The sequence below is a fragment of the Salmo salar genome, chromosome ssa20 (assembly GCF_905237065.1).
Source record: "Salmo salar chromosome ssa20, Ssal_v3.1, whole genome shotgun sequence".
NCBI classification, from domain to species: Eukaryota; Metazoa; Chordata; class Actinopteri; order Salmoniformes; family Salmonidae; genus Salmo; species Salmo salar.
This window is the reverse complement of record NC_059461.1, coordinates 56,074,537-56,095,173: the sequence shown is the minus strand read 5'-3', so window position 1 is coordinate 56,095,173 and position 20,637 is coordinate 56,074,537. Positions and strand designations below refer to the sequence as shown.

The 20,637-nt window shown below is 44.1% G+C and overlaps 1 protein-coding gene across 2 annotated transcripts; it reads right to left on the bottom strand.

Moving 5' to 3' along the window:
* Positions 1-718: 718 nt before the first annotated feature.
* LOC106580881 (protein yippee-like 2) lies at positions 719-20,326 on the bottom strand. Of its 2 annotated transcripts, none has more exons than XM_014162409.2 (5): positions 20,121-20,326; positions 16,224-16,460; positions 14,538-14,581; positions 14,184-14,292; positions 719-2,184 (listed from the first exon to the last, which is right to left on the bottom strand). In XM_014162409.2, exons 2-5 carry the CDS (start codon positions 16,338-16,340, stop codon positions 2,095-2,097), a joined length of 360 nt encoding a protein of 119 aa, XP_014017884.1. In that variant the 5' UTR covers positions 16,341-16,460; positions 20,121-20,326; the 3' UTR covers positions 719-2,094. The 2 variants fall into 2 exon arrangements, with proteins under 2 accessions (XP_014017884.1, XP_014017883.1); XM_014162408.2 differs by lacking the exon at positions 719-2,184 and adding an exon at positions 13,442-13,805.
* Between the last annotated feature and the right edge of the window lie 311 nt (positions 20,327-20,637).

Here is a 20,637-nt window from a genome sequence, read left to right as displayed (position 1 = left end):
TGAAAACCTGCTCCAGAGTGCTCAGGACCTCAGACTGGGGCAAAGGTTCACCTTCCAACAGGACAATGACCCTAAGCACACAGCCAAGACAACGCAGGAGTGGCTTCGGGACAAGTCTCTGAATGTCCTTGAGTGGCCCAGCCAGAGCCCGGACTTAAACCTGATCGAACATCTCTGGAGAGACCTGGAAATAGCTGTGCAGCAACGCTCCCCATCTAACCTGACAGAGCTTGAAAGATCTGCAGAGAATAATGGGATTAACTCCCCAAATACAGGTGTGCCAAGCTTTTAGCGTCATACCCAAGGAGACTCGAGGCTGTAATCCCTGCCAAAAGGTGCTTCAACAAAGTACTGACTAAAGGGTCTGAATACTTATGTAAAATTTCATTTTTTTATTTTCAATAAATTAGCAAAAATGTCTAAACCTGTTTTTGCTTTGTCATTATGGTATATTGTGTGTAGATGGGGGGGGGAGAAACAATGTAATCCATTTTAAAATAAGGCTGGAAACTAACAAAATGTGGAAAAAGTCAAGAGGTCTGAATACTTTCCCGAAGGCACTGTATATTAAGATCTGTCATTTACAAAAATCATAATGCATTATATCACAAAAAGAAAAAGGCTATCCATAACCTTGGCTTTTAACAACAATTCTCAACCTCACGTTTGGCAACATTTTGACCCAAGCCAAAAAAAATGTTTTTATATATATATATTTGTGTTTGGTCAATTTATGGTAGATGGGTGGGTTCTTTGGTTGTGCTAGGGACGTCTACAGCCTCTGATTGGAAGTCTCGACTGCCAGTCAGTTGCCGTGGATACCAAGGAGATTAGTTTGATTAGTTGTGTTGCTTAGTTGGCTTCTGTTCAGAAAATCCACAGGTCTACTGTACAGCTTTGCGGTTCAGTGTTTTAAGTGAGGGCCAGGTAGTAAGGTAGTGTGTGTAACAATCTATGAACTGCTATGGTCATCCCAGACTGAAAGAAAGCTTCAGAACATCAACCTTTCAGAATGTCATAAGAGCATCTCCTAAAGGCCTCCACATCCTAACTGCTTCAGTGGCCAAAACACTAGAACCAATCTCCAAGCCTGTTCAAGTCAGAGCTTCAAAATTCAAAGCTGCTCAATTTAATCCAAAGTGGTGATGGTAGATGTATCCTGACTTACATCAGACACAACACATGAAGGATCCAAACATCACAAGACATGATTTCAGGCATCTACGGATGATGGAGAAAGCCAAAACACTGACTGAACAGACTCTTCTCAGTTAAGACTTAAATCCTTCACACTCCCTATCATCCTGACTCTCACAACAACAACTGCTGCCGCTGAAACCTAGAGTGGATCACACAGCTGTGCAACCAGCTGCTACTCCAACCTCACAACCAGGGTGGATTAGAATCCAGAATCAGGACCTACCCTTTCCCTGACTCTCCTCCCCTTAACCCTTCCCTCACCCAGCCCCCAGAGGCCTCATCACTGTCCTAGCTGGCACGGCATTGGGTGGATTAGATCAGCTGGATTTGGGGATAATCATTTTAGGCCATCTCATTCCCATACATACGAGAGCTCACATCAGCTCTTTAACCCAAGTCTACTGACCCTGCCAGGGCCTGGTCCCTCCTCACACTGCAGGCCAGCCAGCCCTAACATATATATAGTAACACAACAACACTGGCCTTGGCCTGGCTCTCCATCTGAAGAGCTACCCATCAGGCTGGGATGTTGGTCTGGGACATGCATGTTTGTTTGTTTGTTTGTTTGTTTGTGTGTGTGTGTGTGTGTGTGTGTGTGTGTGTGTGTGTGTGCACATGTGTGTTTGCTTGCCATTGTGCATGTGTCTGGTGGTGTCCATCCATCTCCAATGACATCCTCCTCCAGTCCAGACACACACAGAACCCAGCGGGGCAGGTCAGGCTGCTACTACAGCCACACACACACTCCCCTACTACTTCCACCCTGGAGGCTGCTGGTGTGTCATCAGGAGGGGAGGACAGAGGTCCATGGTAAATCAAAGTCGCACACTCACCCCCTTCCCTCCCATCCACCCCATTCAACCCCGAACCGAGTCACGGACAGCGCTTTGTTTTTCAGTCCCAGCCGTTGTCCTTGATCATGTGGGCCAGCTCGATGATGAACTTGCCCTCCTTGTACTTCTGACTGCTCTCAAAGGCATGCTCCTGTAGGGGAGTGTCAAGGTGGGGGAAGAGACAGGGTGAGGGAAAGGGGGGAGAGATGGAGGGAAAGGGGAGAGAGGGAAGGGGGGAGAGAAGATTAGGCTTTTCCAGGATGAGAAACTTCACACTCATTGCCACTGCAAACACTGTCCTCTGATTTCACCTCCCTTCCTTACTGAACCACGTTATATAATGGAGCATTGCAAGGAGTGCTGTAGGCCACTGCAGATTACAAATGATTACAAATGTAATAAAATGTTTTTACTGTACATCTCAATATCCTGTTTAGTCTTTTCTATTCAAGCAGAGAGACATCAGGTTTCACGATCTGGAAGTCCACTCGGTCAAGCGTCTGTGGAACTCGACGACGGTGTAGAAACAACCGTGTCAGGGATATTAATGGCCAGGCCCCACGTTTCGTTATATCTGGACAGACGTGTGAGGTGTGTGTGTGTGAGAGTCATAACAACCCCCCCCCCCACACACACACACACACACACACACACACACACACACACACACACACACACACACACACACACACACACACACACACACACACAGGGGTCTGAGGGGGGAAGTGGCAGTGACTACCAGGCATAAAGCCATGCTGATAAACGGGACAGCTGGTATGTGGAGCGGCTGTGTGTTCCACATTGACCTGCTGCTAGAAATACCACCTTTACTAAACACTGAACATGGAGGCACAATTATATTTCAGAGCAAATATAAAGCTGTCCACATCTATTACTAATATATATATATACACAGGGGAGCAACTGGTTTTAGAAGTGGGGGGACAGAACTTTTTTTTATCCAGTCGGATAAACACTCCAAACAACACACCCGATTGCTCAGAGACATTCTCATGGTCCTAAAGCACACCATTGCCTTGTTTTGTATCACATTACAATGATAAAACTGGGGATGGACCAAATTGCAATTTCTGAATGAAAGTTTTATCATTGTAATGTGATACAAAACGAGGCAATGGTGTGCTTTAGGACCATGCGGATGGATGTCTCTCTCTCTCTATATATATATATAACAAGTTTGAATGACTCCAACCTAAGTGTATGTAAACTTCCAACTTCAACACACACACACACACATATATATATGTGTGTGTGTGTGTTGAAGTTGGAAGTTTACATACACTTAGGTTGGAGTCATTCAAACTTGTTTTTCAACTACTCCACAAATTTCTTGATAACAAACTATAGTTGTGACAAGTCGGTTAGGACATCTACTTTGTGCATAACACAAGTCATTTTTCCATCAATTGTTTAAAGACAGATTATTTCACTTATAATTCACTGTATCACAATTCCAGTGGGTCAGAAGTTTACATACACTAAGTTGACTGTGCCTTTAAACAGCTTGGAAAATTCCAGAAAAAGATGTCATGGCTTTAGAAGCTTCTGATAGGCTAATTGACATAATTTGAGTCAATTGGAAATATACCTGTGGATGTACTTCAAGGCCTACCTTCAAACTCAGTGCATCTTTGCTTGACATCGTGGGAAAATCAAAAGAAATCAGCCAAGACCTCAGAAAAAAAATTGTAGACCTCCACATGTCTGGTTCATCCTTGGGAGCAATTTCCAAATGCCTGAAGACACCACATTCATCTGTACAAACAATAGCAGGCAAGTATAAACACCACGGGACCACGCAGCCATCATACCGCTCAGAAAGGAGACGCGTTTTGTCTCTTACAGATTAACGTACTTTGGTGCAAAAAGTGCAAATCAATCCCAGAACAGCAAAGGACCTTGTGAAGATGCTGGAGGAAACGGGAACAAAAGTATCTATATCCACAGGAAAACCAGTCCTATATCGACATAACCTGAAAGGCCGCTCAGCAAGAAAGAAGCCACGGCTCCAAAACCGCCATAAAAAGCCAGACTACGGTTTGCAACTGCACATGGGGACAAATATCAATTTTTTTTGAGAAATGTCCTCTGGTCTGATGAAACAAAAATAGAACTGTTTGGACATAATGACCATCGTTATGTTTGCAGGAAAAAGGGGGAGGCTTGCAAGCCGAAGAACACCATCCCGTGAAGCACGGGGGTGGCAGCATCATGTTGTGGGGGTGTTTTGCTGCAGGAGGGGCTGGTGCACTTCACAAAATAGATGGCTTTACGAGGAAGGAAAATTATGTGGATATATTGAAGCAACATCTCAAGACATCAGTCAGGAAGTTAAAGCTTGGTCGCAAATGGGTCTTCCAAATGGGCAATGACCCCAAGCATACTTCCAAAGTTGTGGCAAAGCGGCTTAAGGACAAGAAAGTCAAGGTATTGGAGTGGCCATCACAAAGTCCTGACCTCAATCCTATAGAAAATTTGTGGGCAGAACTGAAAAAGCGTGTGCGAGCAAGGAGGCCTACAAACCTGACTCAGTTACACCAGCTCTGTCAGGAGGAATGGGCCAAAATTCACCAAACTTATTGTGGGAAGCTTGTGGAAGGCTAACCGAAACATTTGCCCCAAGTTAAACTATATAAGGTAATGCTACCAAATACTAATTGAGTGTATGTAAACTTCTGACCCACTGGGAATGTGATGAAAGAAATAAAAGCTGAAATAAATCATTCCCTCTACTATTATTCTGACATTTCACATACTTAAAATAAAATGGTGATCCTAACTGACCTAAGACAGGGAATTTTAACTAGGATTAAAAGTCAGGAATTGTGAAAAACTGAGTTTAAATGTATTTGGCTAAAGTGTATGTAAACTTCCGACTTCAACTGTATGTATGTATGTATGTATGTATGTATGTATGTGTGTGTGTATGTATAATATATATATATATATATATATCTACTCAGCAAAAAAAATGTCCTCTCACTGTTAACTGCTTTAATTTCAGCAAACTTAACATGTGTAAATATTTGTATGAACATAACAAGACTCAACAACTGAGGCATAAACAGAACAAGTTCCCGGGCATTTCTGTGGGGAATGGCCCTAGCCCTCACCCTCCGATCCAACAGGTCCCAGATGTCCCTAATGGGATTGAGATCCGGGCTCTTCGCTGGCCATGGCAGAACACTGACATTCCTGTCTTGCAGGAAATCACGCGCAGAACGAGCAGTATGGCTGGTGGCATTGTCATGCTGGAGGGTCATGTCAGGATGAGCCTGCAGGAAGTGTACCACATGAGGGAGGAGGAAGTCTTCCCTGTAACGCACAGCGTTGAGATTGCCTGCAATGACAACAAGCTCAGTCCGATGATGCTGTGACACACCGCCCTAGACCATGACGGACCCTCCACCTCCAAATCGATCCTGCTCCAGAGTACAGGCCTCGGTGTAACGCTCATTCCTCTGACGATGTTGCTGTGCCCATAGGCGACGTTGTTGCCGGTGATGTCTGGTGAGGACCTGCCTTACAACAGGCCTACAAGTCCGCAGTCCAGCCTCTCTCCACCTATTGCAGACAGTCTGAGCACTGATGGAGGGATTGTACGTTCCTGGTGTAACTCGGGCAGTTGTTGTTGCCATCCTGTACCTGTGCCGCAGGTGTGATGTTCGGATGTACCGATCCTGTGCCGGTGTTGTTACACGTGGTCTGTCACTGTGAGGACGATCAGCTGTCTGACCTGTCTCCCTGTAGTGCTGTTTTAGGCGTCTCACAGTTCGGACATTGCAATATATTGCCCTGGCCACATCTGCAGTCCTCATGCCTCCTTGCAGCATGCCTAAGGCACGTTCACTCAGATGAGCAGGCACCCTGGGCATCTTTCTTTTGGTGTTTTTCAGAGTCAGTAGAAAGGCCTCTTCAGTGTCCTAAATTTTCATACCTGTGACCTTAATTTCCTACCGTCTGTAAGCTATTAGTGTCTTAACGACCGTTACACAGGTGCATGTTCATTAATTGTTTATGGTTCATTGAACAAGCATAGGAAACAGTGTTTAAACCCTTAACAATGACAATCTGTGAAGTTATTTGGATTTTTATGAATTATCTTTGAAAGACAGGGTCCTGAAAAAGGGCCGTTTCGTTTTTTGCTGAGTTATACATATACAGTGAGGGAAAAAAGTATTTGATCCCCTGCTGATTTTGTACGTTTGCCCACTGACAAAGAAATGATCAGTCTATAATTTTAATGGTAGCTTTATTTGAACAGTGAGAGACAGAATAACAAACCAATCCATAAAAACGCATGTCAAAAATGTTATAAATTGATTAGCATTTTAATGAGGGAAATAAGTATCTGACCCTTCTGCAAAACATGACTTAGTACTTGGTGGCAAAACCCTTGTTGGCAATCACAGAGGTCAGACATTTATTGTAGTTGGCCACCAGGTTTGCACACATCTCAGGAGGGATTTTGTCCCACTCCTCTTTGCAGATCTTCTCCAAGTCATTAAGGTTTCGAGGCTGACGTTTGGCAACTCGAACCTTCAGCTCCCTCCACAGATTTTCTATGGGATTAAGGTCTGGAGACAGGCTAGGCCACTCCAGGACCTTAATGTGCTTCTTCTTGAGCCACTCCTTTGTTGCCTTGGCCGTGTGTTTTGGGTCATTGTCATGTTGGAATACCCATCCACGACCCATTTTCAATGCCCTGGCTGAGGGAAGGAGGTTCTCACCAAAGATTTGACGGTACATGGCCCCATCCATCGTCCCTTTGATGCGGTGAAGTTGTCCTGTCCCCTTAGCAGAAAAACACCCCCAAAGCATAATGTTTCCACCTCCGTGTTTGACGGTGGGGATGGTGTTCTTGGGGTCATAGGCAGCATTCCTCCTCCTCCAAACACGGCGAGTTGAGTTGATGCCAATGAGCTCCATTTTGGTCTCATCTGACCACAACACTTTCACCCAGTTGTCCTCTGAATCATTCAGATGTTCATTGGCAAACTTCAGACGGGCATGTATATGTGCTTTCTTGAGCAGGGGGACCTTGCGGGCGATGCAGGATTTCAGTCCTTCACAGCGTAGTGTGTTACCAATTGTTTTCTTGGTGACTATGGTCCCAGCTGCCTTGACATCATTGACAAGATCCTCTCGTGTAGTTCTGGGCTGATTACTCACCGTTCTCATGATCATTGCAACTCCACGAGGTGAGATCTTGCATGGAGCCCCAGGCCGAGGGAGATTGACAGTTCTTTTGTGTTTCTTCCATTTGCGAATAATCGCACCAACTGTTGTCACCTTCTCACCAAGCTGCTTGGTGATGGTCTTGTAGCCCATTCCAGCCTTGTGTAGGTCTACAATCTTGTCACTGACAGCCTTGGAGAGCTCTTTGGTCTTGGCCATGGTGGAGAGTTTGGAATCTGATTGATTGATTGCTTCTGTGGACAGGTGTCTTTTATACAGGTAACAAACTGAGATTAGGAGCACTCCCTTTAAGAGTGTGCTCCTAATCTCAGCTCGTTACCTGTATAAAAGACACCTGGGAGCCAGAAATCTTTCTGATTGAGAGGGGGTTAAATACTTATTTCCCTCATTAAAATGCAAATCAATTTATAACATTTTTGACATGCATTTTTCTGGATTTTGTTGTTATTCTGTCTCTCACCATTAAAATTATAGACTGATCATTTCTTTGTCCATGGGCAAACGTACAAAATCAGCAGGGGATCAAATTATGTTTTCCCTCACTGTGTGTGTGTGTGTGTGTGTGTGTGTGTGTGTGTGTGTGTGTGTGTGTGTGTGTGTGTGTGTGTGTGTGTGTGTGTGTGTGTGTATGTATGTATGTATATATATATATAAATATATATATAAATAACACATACACACACAGTCAAAAGTTTAGACACATACTCTTTCAAGGGTTTTTCTTTATTTTTACTATTTTCTACATTGTAGAATAACAGAAGACAAACTATGAAATAACACATGTATTCATGTAGTAACCAAAAAAAGTGTTAAACAAATCAAAACATATTTTAGATTTTAGACATATGGAAAAATGTAGTCAAAAGTGTTAAACAAATCAAAATATATTTTAGATTCTTCAAAGTAGCCACCCTTTGCCTTTGACAGCTTTGCACATTCTTGGCCTTCTATCAACCAGCTTCATGAGGTAGTCACCTGGAATGCATTTCAATTAACAGGTGTGCCATGTTAAAAGTTAATTTGTGGAATTTCTTTCCTTCTTAATGCGTTTGAGCCAATCAGTTGTGTTGTAACAAGATAGGGGTGGTATACAGAAGATAGCCCTATTTGGTAAAAGACCAAGTCCATATTATGGCAAGAACAGCTCAAATAAGCAAAGAGAAACAACAGTTCCTCATTACTAAGACATGAAGGTCAGTCAATCCGGAAAAATTCAAAAACTTTGAAAGCTTCTTCAAGTGCAGTCGCAAATACCATCAAGCGTTATGTTGAAACTGGCTCTCATGAGGACCGCCACAGGAAAGGAAGATCCAGAGTTACCTCTGCGGCAGAGGATAAGTTCCTTAGAGTTAACTGCACCTCAGATTGCAGCCCAAATAAATGCTTCACCGAGTTCAAGTAACAGATACATCAACAGTTGAGACGAGACTGCATGAATCAAGGCCTTCATGGTCAAATTTTTGCAAAGAAACCACTACTAATGGACACCAATAACAAGAAGAGACTTGCTTGGGCCAAGAAACACGAGCAATGGACATTAGACCGGTGGAAATCTGTCCTTTGGACTGATGAGTCCAAATTTTGGTTCCAACCTCTGTGTCTTTGTGAGACGCAGAGTAGGTGAACAGATGATCTCGGCATGTGTGGTTCCCACTGTGAAGCATGGAGGTGGTGTGATGGTGAGGGTGTGCTTTGCTCATGACACTGTCTGATTCATTCAGAATTCAAGGCACACCTAACCACCATGGCTACCACGGCATTCTGCAGCGATACGCCATCCCATCTGGTTTGCGCTTTGTGGGACTATCATTTGTTTTTCAACAGGACAATTATCCAACACACCTCCAGGCTGTGTAAGGGCTATTTGACAAAGAAGGAGAGTGATGCAGTGCTGCATCAGATGACCTGGCCTCCGCAATCCCATGACCTCAACCCAATTGGGATGGTTTGGGATGAGTTGCACCGCAGAGTGAAGGAAAAGCAGCCAACAAGTGCTCAGCATATGAAGAAACTCCTTCAAGACTGTTGGAAAAGTATTCCTCATGAAGCAGGTTGAGAGAATGCTAAGAGTGTGCAAAGCTGTCAAGGCAAAGGGCGGCTACTTTGAAGAATCTAAAATATATTTTGATTTGTTTAACACTTTTGACTACATTATTCCATATGTGTATTTCATAGTTTTGATGTCTTCACTATTATTCTACAATATAGAAAAAGGTACAAAAAGAATGAGTAGGTGTGTCCAAAAGTTTGCCTGGTAATGTATATATACACAGTGCCTTCGGAAAGTATTCAGACCCCTTGACTTTTTCCACATTGCTACGTTCCAGCCTTATTCTTCAATGTATGAAATACTCAGCAATCTACACACAATACCCCATAATGACAAAGTGAAAACAGGTTTAGATTTTTATTGCAAATTTATAAAAAAAATTAAAAATACATTTTTTTACTTAAAAATTCATACCCTTTGCTATATGAGACAGGAAATTGAGCTCAGATCCATCCTGTTTCCATTGATCATCCTTGAGCTGTTCCTACAACTTGATTGGAGTCCACCTGTGGTAAATTCAATTGATTGGACATGATTTGGAAAGGCACACACCTGCCTATGTAAAAGGTCCCACAGTTGACAGTGCATGTCAGAGCAAAAACCAAGTCATGATGTCGAAGGAATTTTCCGTAGAGATCCGAGACACGATTGTGTCGAGGCACAGATCTAAGGAAGGGTACCAAGAAATGTCTGCAGCATTGTAGTTTGGAACCACCAAGACTCTTCCTAGAGCTGGCCACCCGGCCAAACTGAGCAATCGAGAGAGAAGGGCCTTGGTCAGGGAGGTGACCAAGAAACCGAGCTCTAGAGTTCCTCTGTGGAAATGGGAGAACCTTCCAGAAAGACAAATATCTCTACAACACTCCACAAATAAGGACTTTAATGGTAGACTGGCTAGATGGAATACCCTCATCAGTAAAAGGCACATGACAGCCCGCTTGGAGAATGCCAAAAGGCACCTAAAGACTCTCAGACCATGAGAAGCAAGATTCAAGTCTGGAGGGAACCTGGCACCATCCTTACAGTGTAGCATTGTGGTGGCAGCATCATGCTGTGGGGATGTTTTTCAGCGGCAGGGACTGGGAGACTAGTCAGGATCGAGGAAAGATGAACGGAGCAAAGTACAGAAAGATCCTTGATGAAAACCCACTCCACAACCTCAGACTGGGGCAAAGGTTTACCTTCCAACAAGAAAGAGACCCTAAGCACACAACCAAAACAATGCAGGAGTGGCTTCGGAATACGTCTGAATGTCCTTGAGTGGCCCAGCCAGTGCCCGGACTTGAACCTGATCGAGCATTTCTGGAGAGACCTGAAAATAGCTATGCAGCAACGCTCCCCATCCAAACTGACAGAGCTTGAGAGGATCTGCAGAGAAGAATGGGAGAAGCCACTCCTACGTTGTCTTGGCTGTGTGCTTATGGTCATTGTCCTGTTGGAAGGTGAACCTTCAAACCAGTCTGAGATCCTGAGCATGTTTTCATCAATGATCTCTCTGTACTTTGCTCCATTCATCCTTCACTCGATCCTGACTAGTCTCCCAGTCCCTGCCGCTGGAAAACATCCCCACAGCATGATGGTTCCAGGTTTCCTCCAGACGTGAAGCTTGGCATTCAGGCCAAAGAGTTCAATCTTGGTTTCATCAGACCAGAGAATCTTGTTTCTCATGGTCAGAGTCCTTTAGTGGCCTTTTGGCCAACTCCAAGCAGGCGGTCATGTTTCTTTTACTAAGGAGTGGCTTCCGTCTGGCCACCACCAGTGCTACAGAGATGGTTGTCCTTCTGTTAGGTTCTCCCATCTCCACAGAATAACTCCAGAGCTCTTTCAGAGTGACCTTTGGGTTCTTGGTCACTTCTCTGACCAAGGCCCTTCTCCCCGATTGCTCAGTTTGGCTGGGCGGCCAGCTCTAGGAAGAGTCTTGGCGGTTCCAAACTTCTTACATTTAAGAATGATGGAGGCCACTGTGTTCTTGGGGACCTTCAATGCTCCAGACATGTTTTGGTACCCTTCCCCAGATCTGTGCCTTGACACAATGCTGTCTCGGAGCTCTATGAACAATTCCTTCAACCTCATGGCTTGGTCTTTGCTCTGACATGCATTGTCAACTGTGGGACCTTATATAGACAGTTGTGTGCCTTTCCAAATCATGTCCAATCAATTGAATTTACCACAGGTGGACTTCAATCAAGCTGTAGAAACCTCGCAAGCATGATCAATGGAAACAGGATGCACCTGAGCTCAATTTCAATTCTCATAGCAAAGGGTCTGAATACCTATGTAAATAAGGTATGTTTTATTTGTAATACATTTTCAAACATTTCTAAAAATCTGTTCGCTTTGCGATTTAATGGGTTTTGTGTGTAGATTGATGAGGAAAAACATTGATTATCAATTTTAGAATAAGGCTGTAATGTAACAAAATGTGGGAAAAGTAAAGGTGTATATGTATATACACTGCTCAAAAAATAAAGGGAACACTTAAACAACACATCCTAGAGCTGAATGAAAGAAATAATCTTATTAAATACTTTTCTTTACATAGTTTAATGTGCTGACAACAAAATCACACAAAAATAATCAATGTAAATCCAATTTATCAACCCATGGAGGTCTGGATTTGGAGTCACACTCAAAATTAAAGTGGAAAACCACATAACAGGCTGATCCAACTTTGATGTAATGTCCTTAAAACAAGTCAAAATGAGGCTCAGTAGTGTGTGTGGCCTCCACGTGCCTGTATGACCTCCCTACAACGCCTGGGCATGCTCCTGATGAGGTGGCGGATGGTCTCCTGAGGGATCTCCTCCCAGACCTGGACTAAAGCATCCGCCAACTCCTGGACAGTCTGTGGTGCAACGTGGTGTTGGTGGATGGAGCGAGACATGATGTCCCAGATGTGCTTAATTGGATTCAGGTCTGGGGAACGGGCGGGCCAGTCCATAGCATCAATGCCTTCCTCTTGCAGGAACTGCTGACACACTCCAGCCACATGAGGTCTAGCATTGTCTTGCATTAGGAGGAACCCAGGGCCAACCGCACCAGCATACGGTCTCACAAGGGGTCTGAGGATCTCATCTCGGTACCTAATGGCAGTCAGGCTACCTCTGGCGAGCACATGGAGGGCTGTGCGGCCCCCCAAAGAAATGCCACCCCACACCATGACTGACCCACCGCCAAACCGGTTATGCTGGAGGATGTTGCAGGCAGCAGAACGTTCTCCACGGCATCTCCAGACTCTGTCACGTGCTCAGTGTGAAGCTGCTTTCATCTGTGAAGAGCACAGGGCGCCAGTGGCGAATTTGCAAATCTTGGTGTTGTCTGGCAAATGCCAAACGTCCTGCACGGTGTTGGGCTGTAAGCACAACCCCCACCTGGGGACGTCGGGCCCTCATACCACGCTCATGGAGTCTGTTTCTGACCGTTTGAGCAGACACATGCACATTTGTGGCCTGCTGGAGGTCATTTTGCAGGGCTCTGGCAGTGCTCCTCCTGCTCCTCAATGCACAAAGGCGGAGGTAGCGGTCCTGCTGCTGGGTTGTTGCCCTCCTACGGCCTCCTCCACGTCTCCTGATGTACTGGCCTGTCTCCTGGTAGCGCCTCCATGCTCTGGACACTACGCTGACAGACACAGCAAACCTTCTTGCCACAGCTCGCATTGATGTGCCATCCTGGATGAGCTGCACTACCTGAGCCACTTGTGTGGGTTGTAGACTCCGTCTCATGCTACCACTAAAGTGAAAGCACCGCCAGCATTCAAAAGTGACCAAAACATCAGCCAGGAAGCATAGGAACTGAGAAGTGGTCTGTGGTCTCCACCTGCACAACCACTCCTTTATTGGGGGTGTCTTGCTAATTGCCTATAATTTCCACCTGTTGTCTATTCCATTTGCACAACAGCATGTGAAATTTATTGTCAATCAGTGTTGCTTCCTAAGTGGACAGTTTGATTTCACAGAAGTGTGATTGACTTGGAGTTACATTGTGTTGTTTAAGTGTTCCCTTTATTTTTTTGAGCAGTGTATATTATAAACTGGGTGGTTTGAACCCTGACTGCTGATTGGCTGACAGCCGTGGTATATCAGACCGTATGACAACATTTGTTTTTCCTGCTCTAATTACATTGGTAACCAGTTTATAATAGCAATAAGGCACCTCGGGGGTTTGTGGTATATGGACAATATTACACGGCTGTGTCCAGGCACTCCGCTTTGCGTTGACCCTAAGAACAGTCCTCAACCGTGGTATATTGGCCATATACCACAAAACCCTGAGGTGCCTTATTGCTTAATTATCCAGTATATAGGCAACATGATATAGGGCCTACTTATTCTTGATACATAAAAACAGATTTTTATTTTTGAATGGATTCTAACCCTTTGTCTAATTTGTGATTGGATAAGCAGTTGTTCTTGTTGCTGGTCAAACTGGTCTTGAATCACTACAGTTCTCAGTGTGGACAGCCCAGCTCTGGTCCAACATGAATGGCCACCATCTCTGAACTAGGAGAAGGAGGTCAAGTTGGTTGAGTACTTGGAAAATATATAGGCCTACATCATGAGAAATATGCCCCTCAGATCAAGATTGAAACTGCAAGGAATCCCTTTACTGAGTCAGCCTATGTACTGTAATGTTACACTTAAGGTAGGAATAACGGGCCCAAAATAGTCAAAAAATGAAGACCAGAGCTCATCCATGTCAATACGATAACATGTACACGCAATTGTTCCAAAACCTTTATTAGTTCACAGCGTTTCAATCCTACAACGATCTAATATGCTAATAAAGGTATTACTAATGACGGTAAATAATGTGCCTATTCTCTCTAACTCTAGATACAGTTCTAACCTCCCCTGACACGTAAACACTCTTACACTCACATATTTCCAACCCAGAGTTGTCTTGCAGTTCTCACAGTAGATATCTGCCACAGCATGCAGCCCCGTGAGCAACACCCTCTCTTCCGCCGGCCCGCACCCCACGTTCACCCTGAGAGCGAGGGAGAGAGAGAAAGCAAGCGCATAAGCTGTTTGATTCGTAAAGGTTGCCTGTCTATACTGAGTCATAACACACCCACTCCCACACTAGATATTACCCAAAAGGCACTTCATACTGAGCTAGATAGGGACCATGCTCATACAGTACAAATGGGCATCTTCATTGTGATTGTGCTCGTGGGCTGAGGACTGGATCATGTCTGTACTGTTACTACATGCAGACACGCTGATACTCACACCGAGTTGAACAGATAAGCTCTGCCTTGGCTCCCCTGGAAAGACTACAGGAAGAGAAGATAAGTAGGTTAAAAAGGAGGAGGAGTATCCTCAGCATTAAAGCCACAATCTGGAGTTTGTTTTAGCCCCGCCACTTCATTGACATGATGCTTGAGCAGCAGGAAATATCCCAGATTTTGCCTTTAAATTAAGACTGACTGACAGACATGTGCTTTTGTACAGGTGAGGGTTTACTTTACATAGTGTAGCACATGGAAAAAGTAATATTCAAACACACAAGCTGTAGAAGTAAGATGGCGGTGAAATGAGCGACAGAGGCGCAGTACGCTCGTTTTCAGTCTGAAAGTGCAGCATCAGCTGTAATACTAGGTCTAAGTGTGAAGGAGTCTGCCAGCAGCGCTTTAAGACAGCTGCAGCAAGCACTCAATACCTTTCTAGTTATTGCAGTGCGATGCACTGAAAGTTCAAATGAATCTAAAAACTACAGTATTTATACAGGTCATCCTTTATTTAACCAGGAAAGTCATGTTGAGATGGACATCTCTTTCAAGTAAGCCCTGGAGCCCAACAGTAGCGTGTTCTCCCATGTGCTCTCTTGGGAATAACTTGCACATTAGGGCAGTGTTTCCCTTACATACCTGATTCAGCTGATCACCAAACCCTTGCTTAGTAGAATCAGGGTCAAGTTCATTAGGCACAAAACAGAAGAAAACAGAGTGTCTACCTGGACTTGTCAAGCAAGAAACACAAATGTTCTGTTTTAAAACATTTGAAAACGCTTTCAGTTGTATGCCCTAATGAGCGCCACCCAGGTGCTGGGCTTCAAACAGTGACAGCCTTTAAAAAGCAACAAACCTCCTTGAAAATGGCCTATGTGGCATCAATAGGAGTCAGAAACAGTTATTCTAGTGTCCAAATCGACTACAAAGTGGAACCAGGATGATTTTGGTTATAAAGGAAGTCTCGTCTAAAGGAGTTTAGAACATCCGTGAGTCACAATGGGTAAATGACGATGTCCTTTTGCCCACTATCATGGGGTGAACAGCTGCGGTGATTGCTCTTAATCCAATAGCAGCATAGACAGTAAGACAGACCTGCCCAGCAGCTCCGACTGTTTACATAAGACAGCAGGTTGCGCATTTTTTTTACTTGAGAAATACTGCACCAAACACCATAGGCAGATGTAAAATTGGTCCCGTGTGGCTCAGTTGGTAGAGCATGGTGTTTGCAACGCCAGGGTTGTGGGTTCGATTCCGAAGGGGGACCAGTACGGGGGGGAAAAATGTATGAAATGTATGCATTCACTACTGTAAGTCGCTCTGGATAAGAGCGTCTGCTAAATGACTAAAATGTAAAATTACGTAACTAAAACATCCTCTGCAAAAACAAGCTTAATTACAGATTTCTTGAGTATCTTAGATTCATTTTGAGGAATGCGAAATATGCTTCTGTGTCTAGTGTCTGATGAGGGACAAACATCATTAACCAAAACGTGGAATCGGTCAGGAACACCAAGACTGAAATCTAGTTTTTCTAATGAGCAACAGAAAAACATATGCACCTTTAGGGGTGTTCTGTGGCTCTTTAAAGGAAATGTGGAATAGATTGAGGGAAATACTATTAGAGCAAGCAGCGTTATTAGAGGATGGACGGCTGTGGTCAGTATGTTAAACAGTCAGTGTTCACCTTGGAGATGAGCTCGTCGTGGTTGGCCAGGTGCGCTCTGCAGTGGATGCAGCTGTAGGTTCGGTGGCAGCTGGGCAGGTAGGCCTGGAAGGTCTTGGAGCGCGTCATCCTGACCATCGGGTGGGGCGGGGTGGGGGGCGGTGCAGGAAAGGGCTGCCGGCCCAGCTAGGCTCGCAGGGGAAGCACCGCAACACACAGGTAAGGGCCGTGGTGGGGGGCGGGGCGGGAGGCACACACCTGGTGAAGCGCAGCACAGGAGATACACACTGATGAAGGTGGTCTATAGTCGAAACCTTGTTTTTTTTTAACCTAATCGCTGTGTAGGTTGTTGGCAATGCACCACAAACAGATCTGGGTCCAGGATAATCTGTGTGTGGATATAAAGAGATTTTAACTTGAGTGCTATATATATATATATATATATATAAATAAATAATTGTCCATCTTTACACACTGTAAGACCCGAAAATCTGTTAGTCTCCATTTGTTCTCTGCATATGAATTAATGTTTAGTAGGCAAATTACTTTGCAATGAATGTGTACAGTATGTAGCCTATGATAGATGAAAAATGTCAGGTATTCTATACTGAGTTAAGCATAGACTGATCTCATGATCATTATACTGAGACACAGTAGCCTAAAAATAATTGAACTTTAGACTGTTAACAGAAAGAGGCTTGAAAGGGAAAGGCTGTGTGCTATAAGCCTTTAAGACATGCCCTTGTTTTCTCTGTAGGCTTCTGCCTCTGAGCCAACAGTGTGGGACCGGGGCATAAAGAGACCACTCAAAAGGTCTTGCACACACACACTTTAACCCCAAAGTCTTTCCTTTCTCCCTGTCATTTTAGGACAAACATGTGAGGATAAGACTAAAGCAGAGTTTAGCACATATCTAAGTAATTGCCACAGTCTCCATAGACTCCAATTAGGAACAGGTTGTTACTCTAAACCAGGGTTGTGGTCAATTCCCTTTCAATTCAGACAATTGAGGAAGTAAACTTGATTCCAATTCCACATTTACCTCCTTGAAACGCATTAAGGAATATTGGAATGGGAACTTGACCCCAACCTTGCAGTAAATGAGGTTGCAATGAGGGGGCAATGAGGTTCATCTAGTCAAACAGCCTTGGTTAGAGACATGTATATCTGGCAGGTTCAAGGCCTGTCCTGACATAATCTTGAAATATGGAGCTAAATACAGCTCCAATGTATTTAGTTACAGTTAACTGTCAAAGCAATGATGTACTCTATGAATCCAATATGTTCTGTCGCTAATGGACGACGAGGCAACCACACTGCGTAACGGGTGGTTAGATTACCTAGGTCTATTTCTGTCTCATGGGGATATCACACAAGCACGCCTCACCCACATAGATACACACACAGCAGAGTTGATATGTGTTGATTTGGGGAAATCAAGTATTGTGAAAGAGATGCCTTATGTCACTGCCTTCTGACTCTTTCCTTCCAAAGGATCCATTCCGCTTTTCCAAAGCATGTCAGTTACTTGAGAGATGAAATGAGAGCTGAGTTTCATGTGCATTACAAAACGGAGAGACCGCCTTGTCTGCGCAAATCACATTAGCCTTCCAAATCACCTCCATTTAGTAATGATTTTCCACCCTCGACTCAGATATGGAAAATTATTTGTCCAGGTCTCTCAGTTATAAGAGATATTATAAACGGGGTGATTCAAGCCCTGAATGCTGATTGGCTGACAGCCATGGTATACCACACCGTATACCACGGGTATGACAAAACATTTAATTTTACTACTCTAATTACATTGGTAACCAGTTTATAGTAGCAATAAGGCACCTCAGGGGTTTGTGATATATGGCCAATATACCACGGCTAAGGGCTGTTCTTATGCATGATGCAATGCGGAGTGGCTGGATCCAGCCCTTAGCCGTGGTCTATTGGCCATATACCACACCTCCTCTGGCCTTATTGCTTAATTACGTCTCCATGTGACATAGGCACAGAAAGACTGTAACAGATATAGAAATAGCATGTGAATATAGTCACTTGTATGTAACATTTTATAGTTCAACGCAATATGTGCTGCACCGTTCGTTTCTTAGGTGAGAGGCTGACTGACACTTTGAAGAATCCTCCACTCCTTTTCATAAACCAGATCATCTTTTGATGCACTCATCTAGAAAAGGATCTCTTTCAAGACCCAGCATTTGTTTGTAGACTAAATGCATCCACTACAACAACAACACAGCAAGCGGAGGCTCTACCCTGCTTTGCACCAAAGCCTCTTTGTTTCATGGCACAGAAGAAAATCTAAAGACAGCTAAGAATAAGTCCAAAGACTAACCAAGACAAATTCTGTCCCGGTCAAATAATTCTCCAAAGATAACAGGGATGGGATCCACCAATGCTGTCTGAGCTTGCAAAAACTGCTGCCGTGTTTTTCTGACACATCATCATCACCTTCTTCTCCTGTTTCTGTCTGCCTCGCCCCTGAAGGCTGATGTGCTGAGCTGACTGGTATTGGTATAGTCTGGGTGCCACACTACATGCCACATCACTTACCAGCCAAAAGGTCCTCGCTGGTATAAAAACAACAACCTTGCTTATGTAACCGGAGAGGAGCTGCTGCTGCGGTCGCTCGGTCGAACAGAGAGGGACGATGATAGTGATAGTAGCCAGGGGACAGAGAGAGAAAGAGAGCGAGACGGATGGACGGACTGGGGAGCATGCGTCCTTGTGTTTGGGGCCCTAGCTGTCCTTCATAGCACACAGCTCCAATAGGAGGCTTTATGTAGTTTCCTCTCTCTCGCTCTCATTCAGTGACAACAGACAGCATAGTGATGCGTTACATCACTGACAACAACAGACCAAATCTCAAATCCCCTTATCTGATCATGTGTTCAGGTGTCACGTGTGTGTGAGAGAGAGAGAGAGATTGGGGGACTTGTGTATTTGCACATATGAATCTGGTCAGAGACAGTGGCTGCCTGGATCACTGTATGTAGGGCAGACTTTTAGCCACCACAGTTGGTGGGGATGTCTCGGTTTGGCAATGCAAGGAAGTTGATTCAACATACACACACACCCGTGTATGCACACATAAACACCTTGTTCATGATGTGTTACATGATCCAAAAGTATGTCTTGTGCGTACAGTAACATGTCATTACTTGAGAAAACATATGTCTTTACATTATGATGCAGAAAAACGATTTACTCAGCATTGCCTTTTAGCGTCACACTGAACAGTCCTATAGAGGAGTTGAAGTCTATGTTAAGGCAACACGTGTCTATTAGCGCCAGTTGTCTATAAGAAACATGCAAATAAATCATTTGACAACGGTCAACTAGAGGATTAGGCGACAGGCGATTCAACACCCAACACAGAAGCCATAATAAACATGACGTAGAAATGTTCACTGGCATAACACACACCGCCGCAGACCCAAGGTTGGGATCCTCCCCCAGATAGCATGATTTTGTTTTTGAATGACATGAAATTAGTTAAAAAAGTTCAACATTGTCACTCAGCCTCATGGGAAAATGTATAGACTAGCTGGAAATCAGCTCTAAAACAGCACAATTTTCTCAGCCTCATGCCAAAATGTGTAAAATAGCATGAGATTAGCTATAAAACTGCAAATATACCTTGCGCTACACCAATGTATATGATGATATTGTCAGCAGGCAGGATTATTTTCACGCACTCGATGTTCTCACATCGTATTTCTGCCTGCGGCTGCTGGTGGCGCAGGATCAGGCCATGCGTAACGTGTAATAATAATAACAACCAGCTCTACTGCAGACCTCGCCATCCCATCCATGCCCGCAACATCAACAACCAACTGGCAACATTCTGAACTACAATGGGCAATTCAATTAAAACAGAATATTCAACCATATGCAAGGATTTACCTTTGAATATATGAAAAATATGTTGATCACTAAAAAAAATCGCGCCTCCTCGTTTTCCTCGTAGCAAAGCCAAACCTAAATCCTTCTTTGCATTTCTTTCGAGGTAAATTCCCTCTCCAGCCCTGGCAATCGTTCAGACGCAATGTTTTTAAGCGCGCAGTTCCCAGGCCGAGTTTGACGTAATTACACAGAACCACATTGTACTTCGGCTGGAGACAAATTGACAGCCGTGTCCGCCAACCAATACAGCGATAAGGCATAGCAACACTGCGCTTATTGGTTATGAATAGACAGGAGCAACCAATACTTTTGCTCGTAATGTTAGGCTGGCTACCTGCAGTTCTATTCAGTTTTAGGACAGAGACAGATATGGACCTGTATTGAAGAATTTCCTGAGGAAATATAATTGAAAAATTGTGTTGAGGTTATGTAAATAGGCAGAATAGGCACAGCAATGGACTTCAACATCTTAACTTTTGATCCAAGATTGACCCTTCAGATAACTTGTTCTGATGTT

What these genes read in the sequence shown, in the direction of transcription:
- LOC106580881 (XM_014162408.2), bottom strand. Translation starts at nt 16,340, where the DNA reads ATGGTCAGGATGACGCGCTCCAAGACCTTCCAGGCCTACCTGCCCAGC. An exon ending in GCTTATCTGTTCAACTCGGT is followed by an intron (nt 14,293 to 14,537) that starts GTGAGTATCAGC and finishes CCTCGCTCTCAG; the next exon opens with GGTGAACGTGGGGTGCGGGC. An exon ending in CAACTCTGGGTTGGAAATAT is followed by an intron (nt 13,806 to 14,183) that starts GTGAGTGTAAGA and finishes TCCTTCTCCTAG; the next exon opens with TTCAGAGATGGTGGCCATTC.